Source organism: Leptodactylus fuscus, chromosome 1 (assembly GCF_031893055.1).
Source record: "Leptodactylus fuscus isolate aLepFus1 chromosome 1, aLepFus1.hap2, whole genome shotgun sequence".
Classification (NCBI taxonomy): Eukaryota; Metazoa; Chordata; class Amphibia; order Anura; family Leptodactylidae; genus Leptodactylus; species Leptodactylus fuscus.
Window position 1 is genome coordinate 216,231,542 of NC_134265.1, and position 20,918 is coordinate 216,252,459.

The following is a 20,918-nucleotide window of genomic DNA, read 5'->3' on the forward strand; positions in this document are numbered from 1 at the left end:
TACCGAGTCTCTGTGGCTAGTTTATTTTCATAGGTTAGATTGATGAACCTAATCGTAGGTCCTAGGTCTTCTATACCAGGCATAAAAAATGTTTCAGTCTTAGGGTGCATTCACACTGAGTAAACGCTAGCTTATTCTGAACGTAAAACACGTTCAGAATAAGCGGCGTCTAAAGCAGCTCCATTCATTTCTATGGGAGCGGGGATACGAGCGCTCCCCATAGAAATGAATGGGCTGCTTCTTTCACTCCGTGCAGTCCCATTGAAGTGAATGGGGAGTGCCGGCGTATACGGCAAGCTCTGCTCATGCCGGGGCGTTCCTCCCCGCTCCACAGCACAGCGCGATTGGCGCCGCGAGGCAGAAGGACGTCTCTGGCTAATGGTCAGAAACGCCCTTCTGACCATAGAGCACTACGGTACTGGCACCGTAAGCTCTTTACACCAGGAACAGATCGGGAAAGCCGACAGTGCACTGAACTCAGCGCACTGTCGGCTTTCTGGCAGTATATAACACTGCATGTGCCCAAAAGTGGTGAAAGGTCCTCTTTAAAACTGTGAAACATATACATGTTAGGTATCCCCACGTCCGAAATCGCCCGCTCTACAAATCTATAAAAATATTTTTCCTGTTCGGTAAACGCCGTAGCGGGAAAAATAGTCAAAAGTGCCAAACCGCCGTTTTTTCACTGTTTTGATTCTGATAATATTTGAAAATTTGAATAAAAAGTGATCAAAGCAATAACATTTCCCGAAAATGGTAGAGCTAAAAAGTACACCCGGCCCCGCAAAAAAAGACGCCCTATGCATCCCCGTACACGTACGTATAAAATAGCTACGGCCGTCGGAATATGGCGACTTTTAGAAGAAAATTTTTTTAACACAGTTTTGGATTTTTTTTTAACCACTTCAGTACCGGGCCAATTTGTAGTCCAGGACCAGACACATTTTAGGTTTATTATGTATGTGCGGTTTTGAGGTCTGTAAAATTTTTCTCGTATGTCTTAGTCAACTAATTTTTTCATCTTTTTTCGGGGACACATAGGGCTTTATGTTTGTTATTTTTATTTTCAAATGTGTTTTAATTCTTTGTATATCCAGGAAAATATAAACAAAATAGGAGGGAAATTGTGTCTGGTTTTCAATTTATATATTTTTTTTTATTTAATAACACAAAGTGTCACTGAAAATCTTTATAAAATAGTTTTTCCTCTCCGTTACGGTAATTTTTATTTTGTATGGTGTCGTCGGGGGCAGGGCTATAACCTTTAATAACAGCGTTTTATTAGCGAATTATTTATTTTTATTATTATTTTATTTACATTTTTTTTTAAACTTTTTTATTATATTGTTATTTTATTTTTTTTCCAGATTGTGTCCCCATAAGGTGATAAGAGACCTTTGGGGACATCTGATCACTTTTTTTTTTTGTACTTGAGGCTGATTTCTCCTATAACTGGGGCTGGTACATTTAACCTCAGTTACAGGAAGAATACAGCCTCCTGCACGCTGTATACACAGTATGCAGAGCTGATCTGGGTCCTGTAGGACCCAGCAGCTCTGGCAGGACACTGCTCCCGGCGGATCACGTGTCTGCCGGGTCAGAGGGCAGCTGATTTATGGCTGCGTCCATAGCCGTGTATACAGCGCTCATTGAGCTCTGTATACACAGCGATCGAGATAGCAGAGGAGGTAATAAATCTTCCCTGCTATCTCTCTGGGAGCTCCGGCTGAAGTTACAGCTGGCTCCTAGTGAAAGAAGCTACACGATCTACGTGCAGCTGCTGTGTTCTGATGGACGTACAGGTACGTCCTGTCAGAACTAGGCAACCACTTCCCGGACGTATATAGTCTATGGGCGGTCCGGAAGTGGTTAAGGGGTCAAAATGTAAATAAAACCATATAAATTTGGTATCCCTGGAACCGTACCGAAACACAGAATATAGGGGACATGTCATTTTGGCTGCACAGTGAACGCCGTAAAACCAAAGCCCGTAAGAAAGTTGCAGAAATGCATTTTTTCTTCAAATCCACCCCATTCTGAATTTTTTTCCTGCTTCCCAGTACATTATATAGAATAGTTAATGGTGGCATCATGAAGAAAAATTTGTCCCGCAAAAATTAAGACCTCATATGGCTCTGGGAGCGGAGAAATAAAAAAGTTATGGGGTTTAGAAGGAGGGTAGTCAAAAACGAAAAACGAAAATCAAAAAATGCCATCGGCGGGAAGGGGTTAAATATTTGTTCCTTCCAGTTCTGGTGCCTTTATGAAGATATGTGCATACACGTGTAGGCCTTTGTGATATGGATGAACTCTGCACATGCTGAACTCTTATTTTTGGAAGGTGCATGTACATTTTTGTTTGCTTTACACTTTCAGCAACTAATTGGCAATTAATTAGCATTGAAAAAAAATAAAAAAATAAAACCTACTTTAAATAAAAAAAAAAAAAAGAGGCCGAAGATGAGTTTAGGCAATCCAGTAATAAACTGTGGAAAAGGGACGTATGATGCTTTAATCACACACTAAAAACATGACTACAAATACTGGTAGCTGCATGCAACCAGTTTTGCCTGCACAGAGGCACTAACGATAGAACAATTGTACGGTATAATAAAACTATAACTGGTGGTCACCTAGGGATACTATTAGATAAGCATACAACCTTGCAGTATGGCACAACAGTTCCATGGGGAGGCAGGAACTCCTGGCATCTTAGACAATTATGGCCTCGTTCACATCTGCGCTGGTATTCAGTCTGGGGTAGCCCGCATGGGGACCCCCATAGACACAAAAGTCCAGTTTCTTTAGTCCAAAACAAAGGTAGAGTTTTATTTTCACTCAAAAATATAGTGCAGCAACAAAAGGAAATAATACAAAAATAAATACCTGCCCGGCTAGGCTCTAACTAAACATAGGTCACCTCACCTAGAATACCAGAAATCCAAAAACCAGTTGAATCACTCAGGACACAGCTCCAAAAATATGACCTTTCTTTGGCTCTGCCCAAAGTCTGCTGCTGGAGCTGGCTTCTTAAGCTCCCTTTATGAGCAGATTCTCTGCAGCTGAGTCGCTACTGGAACATCCCCAAAATGTGAACTGGAGGGGGGTGGAATGACAGGTCCCACTACCAACCTACCTGCCATTCCTAAAAATCCAGCCCAATACTGAGCATTTACCAAAATTCTCAGCAGACAAAAGTTGTCTGCTGAGAACAAACATTCTTTCTGGAGTTTTCTCATCTCACCCACCTTAGTAGTCTGGGTGAGATGTACACCCCCTCCATTACCTGACCAGCCATCGGCTTACACAAGGTTCATACAAGGTGTGAATTCAGATCCCCAACATATATTTTCCCCTTCATTTTTATGCAGAATAAACAAAGGGTTAGAGGTACCTTGGCTGGCACATTCTGTTTCAGGTGTATCCTATGATCCTTCCCTCTCTCCACGTATTGTGTATATATTATCCCTTGAGATTTAACATAGCGGCTATAGTAGGTCTGTCTTGCTTTGTGCTCTGTTGGTCCACGAAATGTGGATCATATTGGACCTATAAGCAAAATGAGGATAATTTTGAATGGGAATAGTGTGAAGGATACATAGAACCGTATATGGTCTGTCTCTCAATAAAGTTATCGTGCCAGAATCAGTGCCAACTTCCTCCGTGTGAATGCCCCCTAAGCAGCAATCCTCATTAGAGGTGAGGCGCCCGTCTCGGGCGGCGGAGGCCCGGGCGATTTTTTTTTTTTTTTAAACTTTTTTTTTTCTTTGAACCAGCGCAGGAGAGCTGCTGCTCTCCTTGTGCTGGTTCAGATGTCTACGTATCAGCGTAGGCGGCGTCATCACGCCACCTACGCTGATACGTAGACGTCTGACTGCTGAGAGAAGAGGATCATGGAGGCAGCGGGAGCAGCAGCGAGATTGGTAAGTATAATACTTTTTTTTTTTGTTTTATAATAGCCCACTACCTGCTGGAGTATCTCCAGCAAGTAGCGGCCTATTTACCAAACTCCCCGGACCTGCTCACTGCCGCCCCCGCTTCCCCTTGTACTATAGGCCGCGGAGGCCGGCAGTGAATAGGCTCGGGCCAGGCCGCAACCCACTGCCGCTATTATTATACTCGGGGGAGTCTTTTGAGATAATCGGAGCCCCAGGGGAGGTGAGGGAACATAATAAACACTGTTACTTACCTCTCTGGGATCCGATGTTAATCCTAGCTGGCTTCGGGCCTATATGGTAATGCCCAGACATCACATGGTCTGGGATATTACCATATAGGCCCAAAACCTGTGAAGAGCTACGGTATCGGCACCGATAGCTCTTTACCCGGGGCACAGATTGTGAAAGCCGACACTGTGCTGAATTCAGCGCACTATCGGCTTTCCAGCAGTATATAAAACTGCCTTTACCCAAACCCATGAAAGGGCCCCTTCACACGGAGTATACGCGCACTGATTCTGAACGTGTAACACGTTCCGAATCAGCGGCATTAAAACAGATCCCATTGCTTTCTAAATCAAATCAAACATCTGACATACGTGCACTCCCCATAGAAATGAATGAGAAATGAAAAGACACCCCCCCCCCCCCCCCCGAATATCACATTGAAAGCAATAGGGAAAAACTATTGCTTTCGATGTGATATGCGCACGGGGGGGGGGGGTGTCCTTTGATGGTCCGTCCCGCCTCAGGCAGCAGAGAGACTAGGTTCACCACTGCACTTAAGGACATACTGATATGGTGAGGTTGGCTGCAGTTAAAACTGCTTTAAAAAAATAAAAATGACATGATACATAGAGAGTGGTGGTAAAACTTTAGATATAACTAAAATGTAACTTTTCTTTAATATGACAATTCATATGGCAAATAAGACCTTCCGGATCACTGGTTGGTTACATTTTAATAAGTGTATATTTTTGCACCTCCCTTTCTCCATGTATGGTACCTGCCGTCAGTGAGTGGGAACTATATAACCGCCTGTGAGGTAAATACCTATGCTTCCTAGACTAGAGGCTTTATAACATTGTATATATCTGTTAACAACAATGTTTCTAACTTTTTATTGTCCAATTGCCTCATATAACACGCGAGGATCCCTTTAGTAGACCCTCTAGGGAAGACACGTGAGATGGGAAGCCTAGCCTTATCGCCATGTTGATAGGCCGATTTTCCGCTATTCCTTTAACAGAAAAAATAAAAGTACATTGCAATTGTATATTATATTATATTATCTTAAGGAAGGCGCACATGTGTTCCTTCTCTAGCAGATCCTCAGTTCAATGGTGACGCGCTGGAATGGGCGGGAGTCACAGCGCTGACTAAAATAGAGGCTAATAATTGGAAACACGTGAAAAACAACCGGAGCGTGCACAGTGAGCCGCGTATGAGGGGGCTGCATAGCGTTCATAACTATGACGGTGCAAACAGCAGCAACAGTGAGGTATCGTTCACAAACGTTATTGGCTTCCTATCGCGACGTACAAGGATCAGTCCAATTCAGTTATTTTTGCCCCATGCCTTCCATCGCCATTTGGAGTTTCTTTGCCCATAATGGCGTTGTAAGGCGTCTCACACGTCTATACTTCGAGTTCGTTTGTCAATAAAGTTTTCCTTGTTTTCAGCCATAGGCTGTTTGCGGTGGGAGTGCAGTACCAAGCCCGACCCATAGATGTCAGTCACAAGATCGCGCCACATACTCCCACCCAATAACCAAACCCCTCCTTTGTGTCTTTGGCGCCGTTCCTATATAAAGAGAAGCACAGTAGCGTCTTTTAAAAATATTTCTTCGTTTTAGGAAGTTGTTGCGGTCTTGTTTCAACTTTTCTTTGCAAAATGGACATGAAGAAGAGACTCACCTTGGAGCTGAGGAACCGGAAAGCAGCGGAGGTAAGTGGCTTCGCGTTCCATGCCCTCGGTACGGTGTATTTCTAGCTTATGTAAACAGCCGCTGAGAGGAGCATGTGGTGTTGCTAAATGGCGAGCCTATTCTGCGGGATGTTAGTGCTTGTGGGAGCATAGTGTGTCCCCATTATTACTTCCCTAAACACGTGGTTGGCCGTAAACTCTGTGGTAGCCGTCCTGTAGGCCGAGTCCTGTGCGGCGGTGCTGTGTTTTGGGGCATTCTGCTATGTGTAGCTGCAGAGACTAAGGCAACGTTGTTCCATAGTGCAGCGTGTTGCAGGACTCCATAAAACTCGTTACCTGCTGGTGGGCGAGGGTGCGCCGGATTCCGCACGAGGCGGCAGCGCGCTGCCTCCATTACACGCGGCCGGCGTCTCTAATCGCAACTAAATCTTCTAGTCCTTGCTCCAGTTCTGTTACGGCGGCGACTATGTAGTCTGCTGCTAGAAAGTTAATCAATATATTTTTTTTTTTTTAAAGCCCATGTGGTGCGTTACTTAACATGAGGAACTTGGTGGCTCCACGAGGGTTATGGATGGACAAGTCACCATTGTTTCTGGGTGTACTGCCTCCAAGCCGCATGGTCACAGTGATCTGGCTCCCCTCTCTACATTTCTCTTAGCTTCAATGGCATTTTATTACAGCTTTAAGACAAGTGCGGTCTTCTCAAACTGGTGGATTCTCTTGCGACTTTGATGACTTGCGTTTGTTTTCCCTTGTATATTCTTTTTGCAGCTTTCTGTTTTTCTAGGTAACTGCTTTGGCTGTGAAGTTGCTAAGACATTTAAAGGGGCTTTCTGTGAACACAATGTAGTATAAATGTCTGATCACTGAGATCTGACAATTCACAGGTGACCCTTGTCCTACTAGTGGAGCACTTTTGAAGAGGACACATTTCTGTGTGCCTTAAATTGCCATGCTGATTGGCACCAAAGTGTTTTTTTGTGATATCCTAATTGTGACACTAGTTTTCTTTGCGTACCCTATGTAAACCTGTTCCTAACATGGTTTTTGCATAGCTGAGTTCCAACTTTATACAAGGCAAACTTGACCTTATTGGTAATCTGCTGGCTTGTTAATTGTTCGTTAAGATTTTATATTTCTACCTTACAACACCCATACAGACTTAATTGTGGCCCAGGTAAATGTCTTTGAGAGTAAAGAATTCTTAGTGTGGGTTGACTAGTGTGTAATATGGCAACCACCCTGACATGGGGCTGAGTTCTTAACCAGAGCATCTATTTAGGGTTTGGGGTTAGTTGGGACAAACTAGTTGTGTGGTAATGGGCTCTGACTTCAGCCCATCCCATAAAAAAGGAATCTCATTAAACTCGATAGACTACATTATTGAATATGCTTGGTGTAATGACAGTTTTTTGCTCCAGTATACCAGATACTTCACAAATACAGTAACTCTTTGAACTATGTGTAGAATTCTTTATTTAAAGCTGACAAGGTATATGCAATGTGATAAATTATTATCTTTTGCCACAGGTTAAAGAAATGGTTTTGGATAACTGCCGTTCAGATGATGGAAAAATTATTGGTCTTACATCGGAGTTTGAGAACTTAGAGTTCTTAAGTATGATAAACATAAACTTGTCTGTAGCTAATCTTCCAAAACTTGAAAAATTAAGAAAGGTAAGTAACAATGTGTGGGTTTCCTTTCTTTCTTTAACATACTCAAGTTATAACATGTACTGACAACTTTGTGTAAGATAATGGGGAAGATGCACCATTACAATCTTCAGATGGCATAACTGATAAACTGAAATGCATATTAAATGTTCTAGGCTTTACTAAAATTTAAAAATAAGGAAAAACATGCAGTTTTTAGGCTGCTGCCACATAACATTCAGTCCTGGGCTACCAATACTCTTATTTCTGTACATGAAACACAGATTAGAGGGGATGTCTAGGAATTGACCTACAATTTGGATGAGGTGTAACGCTTAAAACGCCATAGTCCACCCCCCTTACATATACCCATATACTAGCCCCTCCCATGTCCCTCGCTAAGGTATTATGTCTACTACTAGCAGAGGTTGAGAAGGGAGGAGCTGTTCCCAGACACAGGAGGGCTGGGAAGTATTGATGGGGATAGGGGGTTGGGGAGAGTAATGGAGACTTTCAGAAGCGGTGAAATGGAACATCACTGAATTATCAGAAAGTGTCCCTGAGGTTTTCACCCCCCCCCCCCCCCCCCCCATGGACTATTAAACCCACCACCCAAAAGACCCCACGGACTGTTACACCCCAAATCACCCACCCCCCCACAGCTGTCACCAACTAAGAGGAAGATGAGACCCCACGGACTGTTATACCCCAAACCATGCACCAGCCGGTGCTGCGAGAAAACACTCCAGCAACAGCTTCTGGCACACTTCTCTACAATGGCATTTTCGATGGTTTCTTTTGAATTTAAATGTCATGCATGCGTAGTTGGCTCTACCATCGGGTAGAGCTGACTGCACATGTCTGCGGCCATTTTCTTGTGGCTGCTTACACGAGTGTACTGCAGACATTGTGGAGAGGTGTGCCAGAAGAAAAGGCAGTTGCTGGAGTGTTTCTTGCAGCACAGGGGATGCACCCAGTTCTGCGAGAACTCATTTGCATACAGAAGAAAACCAAATGGCAGTGTGGAGAAGAATAGCCTTTTAGGCTATTCCTACGTGTTCGGCTTAAAGGGATTCTATCGTTAGAATTTTTTTTTCTTTTTCCCCCTGCAAATTGTTGACTTCTACTACTGCTAAAGACTTATTGATCAGGATGTGGTTGCTTAATTAAAAAGGGTCATGGGTACCATAACTAGCTATTAAGTATTATCAGATCTAGCACATATATAACTATGTAAAATCTGTATTGTGTTCTGTAGTTGGAACTTAGCGATAACCGAATTTCTGGTGGTCTGGAAGTGCTTGCAGAGAAGACTCCAAATTTAACACACTTGAATCTCAGTGGGAACAAGATTAAGGACATAAACACTCTGGAGCCACTTGTAAGTATATAGGAACTTTAACTTTCTTTAATTTATACAATTAAATCCTGCTTACGCTAGGTTCACACCTGCGTTCACGGTCTCCGTTCTATGGTTTCCGTCTTCTGCATGCCAGAAGACGGAAACCACAGACCGGGTCCGGCCGTGCGCGGTGGTGAGCGTTTTAGGCTCTCCGCCGCGAAACCGGATTTTTTTTTATCCGGACACAGAGTACTGCATGTCCGACTCTGTGTCCGGATTATAAAACCCGGTTTCGCGGCGGAGAGCGCAAAACGCACACGGCCGGACATCTCTCACCCATTCAAATGAATGGGTGAGAGAGACTCCTGCAGGTTTCTGTCTCCTGCCTCTGTTTTAGGCAGGAAACGGAAACCTCAAGTACGGACACCTGGGCGCAGATGTGAACGAGCCCTAAGGTGTTCTCTTAGAGGTGTTAGGTCCTCTAAGCTGCATTCACATGGTACTATTACAAACTCCAGTTCTTGGCCTTTAAATGATGTTGCTCTGCAGATATTGGTGAACTAACTCTAGATGCAGTTAATTTTGATGTGATATATTTGGGCTCTCAGGTGGACTGTCAGTCAAAGGTGGACAGTATCAGATTTCAAAATCTCATCTCTTGTCTGCTCCTGCTTGACTGAGCCTAAATTGGATATCAGGCACCAAAACAAAGTGCTGACTTGTTGGGAAGTGTGTATTATATATAATATAATATGCGCCAGAGACAAGATTCTAACTGTTGGGGAGTGCTGAGATGTAAAGTGATGACATTTGTGTCTATGCATCACACCATGTGTTTCTGAGGCACAGGTCTCAGTAGTCCCTGGCTTCAGTCAGAAGTGCTGAAGACAGCAGGGTGTCATGTCAGAGCCCAGGAGAGGTAAGTAACTTTTTTTTTTTTCTTTTTTCTCCTTCTCCCCACTTGCCTCAAGTCTCCACTGCTTATACGCTTCTTCAGACAACATAGAAAAGGAATTGACCTAAATAATCGCCATTAATTGATTCCAAACTGTGACTTTTGAATTTAGGTAATCGCCCAACCCTACCATGTTTTTGGTAGTTTCTATTACAGCCATACTTGTTCTTGAATTTGCCATTAATTTACCAATTCTCATGATTTTTTTGTTTTTAGCTGCTGGAACAAATGCACATGCCTGAATTACTAAAACATTTTTTTTTCTTCCACCCCCTGCCATTCTCAGAAAAAACTAAATCACCTCATGAGCTTAGATTTATTCAACTGTGAAGTCACCATGCTGAACAACTACAGGGAGAGTGTATTTGCCTTGCTGCCCCAGTTAACTTACCTTGATGGTTTTGATGCTGATGACCAAGAGGCACCTGATTCAGATCCAGAGCCAGATGGTGAGGATGCTGAGGAAAATGGGGAAGGTAAGTAAAATATTGCATTGTCAAGAATTAGCAACTGACTGCTTATCCTAACAATTTCTTATACTAGTAACATACCTACAACTGTGCTTTAAAAAAAAAAAACTAAACCCTATGTGATCCTGATGAACATGGCTACAAGCCCTTGCCTGTGCATGATGTCTGTGTACTATGACTTCATCTGTGCTGAGGCAACGTCTGCTTCTTAGACGTGCTCTCGTTGTCTTGTCCACCGCAGGCCTCATGGCTTGAGGTTGACAAGACAATAAAGTTGTAGAAAGCTCAGCTAGATCTGCAGACACTGCTCTAGATAAAAGTAAAAGATGTATTTAATGGCAGCGCCGTGGTGGGCCCAGGGCAGCTGCCTCCTCTGCAGTCAGTACCCAATGGGCCCTCAGGATGTTGGGGGCCCTGGCATTTGCTCATGTGTGTGTATATGCATGTATTTGTATTATATTTTACTTGAGGCTTGCCATTGCGACCCTTGCTGTCAGACTTGGATAGCTCCTGAAATTTCTATAGTTAAAGTTCCAGCATCTTGGGTACTACTAGATGTTGACAAGGAATTAAACACATGACTGTTCACGTGTTTTGTTCGCTTTGGACTATTAACCACTTCCGGACTGCCCATAGACTATATACGTCCGGATAGTGGTTGCCTAGTTCTGACAGGACGTACCAGTACGTCCAGTTAGAACACAGTAGCTGCACAGAGATCGTGCAGCTACTGAAGCTGGGAGCCGGCTGTAACTTCAGCCGGAGCTCCCAGAGAGATGGCAGGGAAGATTTATTACCTCCCCTGTCTTCTCCATCGACAGCGCTCAATGAGGACTGTATACACAGCTATGGACGCTGCCATAATTCAGCTGCCCTCTGACCCAGTGGTCACGTGATCCACTGGGAGCAGAGTCTTATAAGAGCTGCTGGGTCCTACAGGACCCCAAATCAGCTCAGTAAGCTGTGTATACAGTGTGCAGGAGCCTGGATTCCTCCTGCATCTGGGGTTAGATGTAGCAGCCCCAGTTATAGGAGAAATCAGCCTCCAGTAAAAAAAAAAATTAAAAATGATCAGATGTCCCCAAAGGTCTCATCACCTTACGGGGACACAATCTGAAAAAAAAATAAAATAAATTTTTTTATTTTTTTTTTAAATGTAAATAAAATAATTTAAAAAATTAATACGCTAATTAAAGGTTATAGCCATGCAAAATAAAAATTACCGTAACGGAGAGGAAAAAACTATTATAAAGTTTTTCAGTGACACTTTGTTATTAAATAAAATAAAAAAATAGATAAATTGAAAACCAGACAATTTGCCTCCTATTTTGTTTATATTTTCCTGGATATAAAAAAATAAACACATTTGAAAATAAAAACAACATAAAAATAGCCATGTGTCCCCGAAAAAAGAAGCAAAAATTAGTTGATTGAGACATACGGGAAAAATGTCACAGCCCTCAAAACCGCACATACAAACTAAACCTAAAATGTGTCTGGTCCTGGACCACAAATTGGCCTGGTACTGAAGTGGTTAAATTCACATTTTAGCAAGAAACAATTTTCCTGAAGTTCTTGTCTTGTATAGACTTTGAAATAACTGAGAATCTAAAGCTATCTTCCTTGTGAGTAACTTAAGTTAACCTTTTGCAGAAGGAGAAGAGGATGAGGATGAGGAGGAACTTGATGAAGATGAACTTGATGAAGATGATGAGGATGGAGTAGATGAGGTCAGTTTTTGGTAACCGTGATGTGAAATGCAGTCTGATCTCAATTCTCAGTAACTTCGTTACACAAACTGTATAATTCTGTAGTGTGTAGATTTGTCTTGGCCTGTATAAATTATCTGGCCTAGTCTTAAGATGGGCTATCTTTTTTAGATAAGTGGTGGTCTGAAGGCATTCTGATGAGCAGCTGCTGCAAGAGTTGCTGTTCTTGGCAGTACAGTGTAGTTCCATTATTTATTTTCTCACTGCAGATATTGTGAATGTTTTTCAGCACAAAAGCACAGGCAAAGGATATTCTATAGGGACTTTTTGATATGGCAGCGGTTTTGTTCACTTGACTGTTGTATATTCATGGCCCAGAGTACTGCTTCCTCTTCACAAGTTGACAAGTGCTTCGGTCTTTTCAAACAGCTGATTGATTGACATTCCCACACCCAGCCAATCTATGACCTATTGTAGGTATAGGTCATCGATATGAAATTCTTGAGCATGCAGTTTGATAGGCCATCAGCTTAAGTGTACTAACCCTTTACAGTAATTGGCCACTTTCAGACCAATTTTGAGAAACAAATGTTGATTGTATAATAAGTTGTACAATTTTCCAATATGCTTTCTATATCAATTCCTCAGTTTTCTTGATCTCCTTGCTGTCATTCATTCTGTTACTTCTAATGGATAAAAGTCTGACCACGTGGATAGGTCTGGTCATGTGATTTATGGTCCATGGTCATGTGATGAGCACACAGGTGCACAGCTGATTTCCAGGCAGATAATTGATTACTGTGCTGTGACTGTAACGAGCAGCACCTGTGTACTCATCACATGACCACGGTCAGTTTTTTCCACTAGAAGTAACAGAATGAATGACAGCAAGCAAAGATCTAGAAAACTGAGGAATTGTCACAGAGTATATTTGAACATTGTAAAGCTTATTATACAAACCATAACATTTGTTTCTCTATATTGGTCTGAAAGTGAACAACCCCTTTAAGCCCATAAACGCTCATCACAAGCTGGCCAGTTGCTCACTGCAATGTACCAAAGTGGATGGTAATCAAAGAAATGCAGGGTTCCAGTGGTTGCTATTGCTAATCAGAATTTGCAAATGGTGCTAAGACTTTTCAGTCTTGGCACTGTATGCAACTCTCCCTGGTGCTGCTTTCAGGAAACTTGTAATCCGCATTAGTCAAAGAGAAACTTGTCTGCAATAAAATTGACCTATGGTGCAGAGTTTAAAAGTTGCTACCTTTTAGATTGCCAAAAAGCTGCCTTCAAATTTCGCCGATATCTGCATATACAGGTTTGAAAGTTCACTTACCGTATTTTCCGGACTATAAGGTGCACATAAAAACCTACGATTTCCTCAGAAATCGTAAGTGCGCCTTATAGTCTGGTGCGCCTTATATAAGGGATGGAAGCGGCGGCAAAGTCTGCGTGCCACTTCCATACATACATAAAAGGCACCGTAAGGGTGCATTCACACTACGGAACGCCGGCGTGTATCACAGCCGTACAAGCCGGCGTGACAGCAGGGCTGCCGGACACTTCCCATTCATTTTTATGGGAGCCGGCATGCAAGCGCTCCCCATAGAAATGAATGGAAAAAAGCAGTCCATTCATTTCTATGGGGAGCGCTCGCATGCCGGCTCCCATAGAAATGAATGGGAAGTGTCCAGCAGCCCTGCCGTCACGGCGGCGTTCCGTAGTGTGAATGCACCCTTAAGTTATATTAAACTACCCCCCCCCCGTTTTAAAATAAAACCCTGAAACAGAACGTGACACTTACCGACCAGTGCAGGGTGGGCGGGCGGGCATTCAGGCCTCCTCTTCCTCCGATGTCCTGACCACTTCCTCCGGCGCTCGCTAGCTGATAATGGCCTGAGCGCATGCGCAACATCATAATGCTTCTACTACGGCTACGGCGCATGCGCCCAGGCCATTATCAGTTCACGAGCGCCGGAGGAGGAGGACGGAACATCGGAGGAAGAGGAGGCCTGAATGCCCGCCCACCCCACATTCTGTTTCAGGGTTTTATGTTAAAACGGGGGGGGGGGGGGGTAGTTTAATATAACTTTTACGGTTGGGCTCTATCAGCATGATTTTGCTGATAGAGCCCCTTAACTCCTCGCCTGCCGAGCGCTTCCAATAGAAGCGACTGGCACGCGGGGGGTTAAGCGGCCGCTGGCAAAGTCTGCGTGCCGCCGCTTTCAATAACATATAATGCGCACCGGACTGCGCCTTATAGTCCGGTGCGCCTTATATATGAACTGAGACGGACTATAAGGCGCTCATGGGCAATGCGCCTTAAAGTCCAGTGCGCCTTATAGTCCGTAAAATACGGTATTCAAAAACGCACAAATGTAATGAAAGTTGTTAAATTGACTATAAAGATATGGGGAGCATCAAGCTTTGGCTATTTGGGATCGAGCTGCTTTAAAAGTCAATATGAAGCAGTGAATTCAGTTCACACAGCCTTTTGTGTATTGACACTATGTCCTGGAATGGGTAACCTTTCATCTATTTGAAAGTTGTGTGAATATGGCCTAAGAATATTGTAACTTGATATGTATTCAGCTTCTAAATTTTTCTGTATAGGAGGTTCAAACCTGTACCCCACAGTTTTGTTTGCACTGTGGGGTTCAAACACTTGTTGTGGGATATCTGCTGTCTGTTCATCATGAGGTGTGTTTTTTTTTTTTTTTTTGTTTTTTGTTTTTGTTTTTGTTTTGTTTTTTCTGTTTATAGGAGGATGTGGAGGAGGAGGAAGAGGGAGAAGAGGAGGAAGAGGATGATGAGGGTAAGTTGGTGTTTTTATCCCCCCCCCCCCCCCCCTTTTCGTGTTTGAGTCTGTTAATTTGAGTCTCCACTCAGGAGACTAGAGAACACATTACAGGAAGCTTATGTACATTTATGAATTTGCTCATCTCAAATGGGTGAATGATTTGTCATGTAGGCGTACACCAGAGTGTTGGACCTGCTCCTCCTGACTGCTTGTTTAATGGTCAGAAGAAGTGCACAGCAGACTATATTAATACAGAGGAGGTTAGCAGATGGTGCAACCAGAAGTGTTCATTATACTGTGGCAGCACCAATAGGACATTATCCCTCTACCAGGAAAAGCTAAACTGTAACTAGCTATAAGAATTAATATCACATTTTTTTTTCCTCACCTCTAACTAGAACACATTTAAAAGTACTTAAATACTGTGAAACACAAATTAAGTAGCCCTGTGTCCGAAAACCCCCAGTCTTCAAACCTATACAAATATTTTTCCCGTACGGTAAATACAATAGTGGGGATATAAAATCAAAAGTGCCAAACTGCTGCTCTTTCATTGTTTTGCCTCCTGTTAAAAATTTGAAGAAGGTGATCAAAACAATAGCAATTCCCCAGAATGGTAGAACTAAAAAGCACAAACGAGTCCTGCAAAAAAAGACTCCCTATGCATCCTCGTACATTACAGGTATTAGAATATGGCAACTTTTAGAAGAAGAAGAAAAAATTTGGCAGTTTTGGATTTTAATGGTTAAAATGTAATTAAAACCATATCAATATAGTATCCCTGGAATTGTACTGAAACATAAAACAGATGACTTGTCATTTTGGCTGCACAGTGAATGCCATAAAATGTTGCACAAATGCACTCTTCACCCCATTCTGAAACTTTAGGGGTTTTTTTTTCTTTTTCTTTTCCCCTCCTTTCCAGTACACTATATAGAATAATGGTAGCATCATGAAGAAAAATTGGCCCTGCAAACATTAAGATCTCATATGGCTCTGAGAGCAGAAAAATAAGTTATAAGTTTTGGGGAAGTGGGGAGTCAAAAAAAAAAAAATGCCTGTGGAGGGAAGGCATTAAAATGCTCACTGTACACTGTAATAAATTCCTTGAGGGGTGTCGTTTCCAAAACGGTGTCTCTTCTGGAGGGATTGTTTTGGTATTGTAGGGGCTCTGCAAATGAGACATGGCACCTGAAATCTATTCCAGCTCCAGCAAAATCTGTTCTTCAAACTCTCTCTCCTTTCATTCTGCGTGCTGCCAAGTGCCCAAACAAGCTGTATAGGACCACTTCTGACATCTGTGCTACACACAACAGAGGGATAGAAAGCAGTTAGCTATGGTCCATGAAAGTAGCAATCACCAGTACTTCAGCTCCCATTGAAGTCAGATGGAGCTTACTCTGGGTTTATACCAGCGTCTGGTCTCCATTCTGAGGTTTCCATCTTCTGCATGCAGAAGACGGAAACCTGTCAGACCGTGAGCGTTTTGGGCTCTCCGCGGCGTAATCAAATTTTTTATTTTTTTAATACAGAGTCCTGCATGTCCGACTTTGTCCAGTTAAAAAATAAATAAATGGGTTCGCAGTGGAGAGCGCAAACTCTCACTGGCACTCAGCCAGATACTTTTCATTTGAATGGGTTTGAAAAATGCCTGCAGGTTTCAGTCTCCTGCCCAGTTTCAGGCAGGAAACAGAAACCTGAAAGCTGACACCCCCGGGTGCAGATGTGAACAAGCCCTAAGCTGATATGCAGTACCAGTGCCCAGCCTCTACATGAGTCACAGAGCCAACTACTTTTGGCCCATGTTGTGCTAAGTAAGGGTGTCAGAAGCAGGTCTGTATAAATCACCAGATTTGGTCAAACTGTTGAAATTGTCCCTGGGTATAATTACTTTAATTTGCTAGGAATGAGTCAACTGTATTGTTGAAACAGAGCACAGTACACATCTTCCCTTAACATGTGTTGTGCACGGTCTTCATCTATCACTGAAAAGATTCAAATTTTCAGTTAAAAATTCCGAATTGTGAGTTAAAAGGGACTAGGTAACATGTTCCCTTGACTTGTATATGCTATGAACAGTAAATAGCTTGCCTAACTCTTATGTTTTCTTATACATTCAGATACTCCTCAGGGAGAGAAGCGGAAAAGGGATTTGGAAGATGAAGGTGATGAAGATTTTGATGAGGAAGATGATGAATAAGACTGAAAAGGCTACTGGATCTTTTTTATGAACTGTCTGGGCTGGCCACCAGTTCATGTGGCAGTGTCTGCTGAGCCACTGTATACATCTGTTGGCTACCCTATTCAAGTGTTTTGTTTTGTTTCCCTATTTAGGGCTGAGAGATGACTTATGGTCTGAATGAAATTGTTTGCCGCTTTATTTAAACAGATGGCCGCCTGACCTATTTAGAGTCAGATTGTAGAATGTCCCCTAATTCCTAACTTTTTATCTCCCACCTTTCCCCATCCCCCCCCCCCCTGGAATTTTCTGTGAAAGTTCTGTGGTTCCTCTGAATGGTGCACGGGTGTTTATAAGAAAAAAAAAAAAGAGGATTCCTAAAACAGTCTCCCTCTATATCCTACATTCTTGTGTTCAATCATGCCTTACTGTGTCCTGCTTTATCTTCCAATTCATGTATGATTAACTAAAGTTTGCGTATTTTTGGCAATAAGACTTAAAGATGACCTTGTAGAAGTTTTCAACTTGGTTTCCTGACCACCTCAAGTTGCTGATTAATTTAATATATGTCCCAGAGCACATGTGTATTGTCTATATTTACAATGCTTTTTAGTTAAACAAGCACTATGGTTGCTAACTGGATTATATTACAGCTGTTAGTCCCAGTCTTAGTGTTATCAACGTCATCTACTTTGATTCCTTATTTGGAATTTAATGTTGTAATTACCAGTCCTACTACACATTCCCTACCTCCTGAACTTGTGGTGGTGATGCCAATTGTCATAAGCTTTGTAGCCAACAATTGGCTCAATTTATTTTACCCCCAATGTTTTCTTATTATGGTAGCTGCAGCCTTTCAGTTTGTCGGGATCTTCTGCAACTCGCTCCCGCTATTGTTAGTGTTGTAGTATGAGGGACTTTGAAGATACGGGCAAGTTTTCATAAAGTGACATTTGAGAATCTTCCCACTTTCTCATAGGGTTTTTGGCCAATTGGGATTGAGGAGAACACTTTAAACTACAAATTTATAAAGAATCTCTGACCTATTGAACACCCATGTTTTTGTATTTAGTTTCAGAAAGCCTTTTTAATAAAATGTTGGGGTTTTTAATATGTGTGTTACTTGGTTATGTTGAGGTTTTTGTAGGGATGTGATTGTGTTAAAGGAAACAAGTCGGGTCCCCCCCCCCCCCTCCCCATCTTAACCTAAACGGGGGGCCCTGTCATTCACAGAGTTTAGTAATTATATTCCATATGGTGCCCATCACTAAACAAACAGTAAGGTTTCTGTTGCTAAAAAGATGTAAAGCCTGGTTTACATCTGCGTTCTATATTCCGGGAGTCATTAAACGGTTAGCTAACAAACCACATGTACCCCATTCACTATAATGAGGTCTGTGTGGTTTCCTCTTGGTGTCTGCACAAATCATGGAGAGGAAAGTAATGCAAGCAGCACTTTTCTCTCTGCATGATTCGTGTGGAAACCACACGGACTCAGTTACAGGTGTGTTCTGTTTGCGTTTTGTTTTGTTCTCTCCTACTCTCCTTCTTGACATGTAGGAATAGCCTTAAAGAGGACCTTTCATCAGATTGGGCACAGGCAGTTCTATATACTGCTGGAAAGCCGACAGTGCGCTGAATTCAGTGCACTGTCGGCTTTCCCGATCTGTGCCCCGGGTAAAGCGCTATCGGTCCCGGTACCGTAGCGCTTTAGTCAGAAGGGAGTTTCTGACAGTTAGCCAGGGATGCCCTTCTGCCCAGCAGCGCCTATCGCACTGTACTGTGGAGCGGGGAGGAATGCCCCCTCCCCTCCTGATAATACTCATCTATGGACGAGCACTGTGAGCAGAGGGAGGGGGTGTTTCTCCCCGCTCACACTGTACAGCGCAATAGGCGCTGCTGGGCAGGAGGGCGTCCCTGGCTAACTGTCAGAAATGCCCTTCTGACTGTAAAGCGCGACGGTACTGGGACCGATAGCGCTTTACCCGAGGCAGAGATCGGGAAAGCGGATAATGCGCTGAATTCAACGCACTGTAGGCTTTCCAGCAGTATATAGAACTGCCTGTGCCCAATCTGATGAAAGGTCCTCTTTAAGAAAGGCTATTCTTCTCCTACCTTTAGATGTCTTCTCCACGCTTCCGTTCCGTAGAAATCCCGGTTTTTGTCGGTATGTAAATGACTTCTCTTGCAGTACTGGGGGTGGTCCCCAGTTCTCAAACAGCACTGAGGCGTCTCCAGTGCTGCGAGAGAATTCTCCAGCGGTAAGTGGTCTGGGCATGCGCAGTCTGCTCTGCCCGAGGCCTACAAATTTGACTGCCTGTACCAGAAGTTGCATGAAGAGGATGTTCCTAAAGAAGATGGAGGTGGTGCTGGAGAGGTCTCTTGCTGTATTGGCGACAACTCCAGTGCTGTTTGAGAGCTGGGGCCCACCTCCAGTGCTGCAAGAGAAGTCATTTGCATACCGATCAATACCGGGATTTCTATGGAACGGTGGAAGTCAGAGAAGACCTCTAAAGGTATAGGAGAATAGTTTTTCTTAAGGCTATTCCTATGTGTCAACGAGAAAAAAAAGTTTTAATGGTAGAATTCCTTTAAATTTTAATCCTGTTTACAATCAGTGAGATCTCTGGAAATTTTAGCATTGTATGGTGTAAAAGAGAATCTCCATTTCATGTGATGCCAAATATATAATATAAATAATATTTCACGGATGGGTTGTTAATCTTAGTCACACTGATCGCTGCTGGAGCAACTAGTACCGGTAATTAACTTTTATTAAATACTCTTAAAAACTGATTTGTATAGATAACAAGTCCTTTATTAAAGTGTGTGAGGTGAGTAGACATAGGATCTAATGCCTGTGTTATATATAAACCCACTCTAATATGCAGCACCGTCTAAACCACCTCCACCCTACACTAAGTGAGACTACCTATCACTCACTAATAAATAAAATGAACAGTGTCTCTATGGATATAGAGATACTGAACATGGGGTGCTATAAATAAAAAGGACTGGGCATAGATAATAGCTCTTGTGTTCTAGAAATCCGTTCCAGAGCAGTCAAATAGCGCACTTCATGCACACTTAGTGTTGCTATGATATTTGTAGGCACTGAGACACAAGTGCTATCTGCTACTGGATCGAGCATGAATCAAAGCTCCTGTTAGTTCCAATGCTACCCTAGAACGGTACTGTGTAGTGCACCCATACAAAATTAATCTTCTCAACGCATTTCCCTGATGTTTCTACATCTACTTCATCAGGAGGAGTTAAAAAGCCTTATATGATTGCTATGTTTGTGGTAAAAACAGCAGTTCCCCTGTCCTTGATGGTAGGACAGGGTACTATGATATATGCCGCTAGCTGTGGCATCTCTGTGGACTTTAAATCAATAGTCATGCCCCTGGGCCATCTCCTTTGTGGCGTGGATGCTCCCTGATTGGTTGTGCCTTTACCATGATGTCACGGGCTGGCCAAATGAAGAGAAGAGAGTAAGAAGACCCGGATTCAACCCAGCTGAAGTACTACAAAATAGATTGAGTGATATACAGTGGGGCAAAAAAGTATTTAGTCAGTCACCAATAGTGCAAGTTCCACCACTTAAAAAGATAAGAGGCGTCTGTAATTTACATGATAGGTAGACCTCAACTATGAGAGACAAAATGAGAAAACAAATCCAGAAAATCACATTGTCTGATTTTGTAAGAATTTATTTGCAAATTATGGTGGAAAATAAGTATTTGGTCAGTAACAAAATTTCATCTCAATACTTTGTTATATATCCTTTGTTGGCAATCCTTCGTTTTCTGTAAGTCTTCACAAGGTTGGCACACACTGTTGTTGGTATGTTGGCCCATTCCTCCATGCAGATCTCCTCTAGAGCAGTGATGTTTTGGGGCTGTCGCTTGGCAACACAGACTTTCAACTCCCTCCAAAGGTTTTC

General features: G+C 42.8%; 1 protein-coding gene across 3 annotated transcripts; it reads left to right on the top strand.

The window, feature by feature from the left end:
- The first annotated feature begins 5,695 nt into the window (after nt 1-5,695).
- On the top strand, nt 5,696-18,561 carry LOC142213950 (putative acidic leucine-rich nuclear phosphoprotein 32 family member C). Of its 3 annotated transcripts, none has more exons than XM_075282590.1 (7): nt 5,696-5,885; nt 7,395-7,541; nt 8,776-8,898; nt 10,101-10,290; nt 11,938-12,014; nt 14,757-14,816; nt 16,925-18,561. In XM_075282590.1, exons 1-7 carry the CDS (start codon nt 5,832-5,834, stop codon nt 16,991-16,993), a joined length of 720 nt encoding a protein of 239 aa, XP_075138691.1. In that variant the 5' UTR covers nt 5,696-5,831; the 3' UTR covers nt 16,994-18,561. The 3 variants fall into 3 exon arrangements, with proteins under 3 accessions (XP_075138691.1, XP_075138682.1, XP_075138699.1); XM_075282581.1 differs by having other exon boundaries at nt 14,757-14,808; nt 16,914-18,561; XM_075282598.1 differs by having other exon boundaries at nt 11,944-12,014.
- Nucleotides 18,562-20,918: the final 2,357 nt, after the last annotated feature.

What these genes read in the sequence shown, in the direction of transcription:
- LOC142213950 (XM_075282581.1), top strand. Translation starts at nt 5,832, where the DNA reads ATGGACATGAAGAAGAGACTCACCTTGGAGCTGAGGAACCGGAAAGCA. An exon ending in AACTTGAAAAATTAAGAAAG is followed by an intron (nt 7,542 to 8,775) that starts GTAAGTAACAAT and finishes TGTGTTCTGTAG; the next exon opens with TTGGAACTTAGCGATAACCG. An exon ending in TAAACACTCTGGAGCCACTT is followed by an intron (nt 8,899 to 10,100) that starts GTAAGTATATAG and finishes TGCCATTCTCAG; the next exon opens with AAAAAACTAAATCACCTCAT.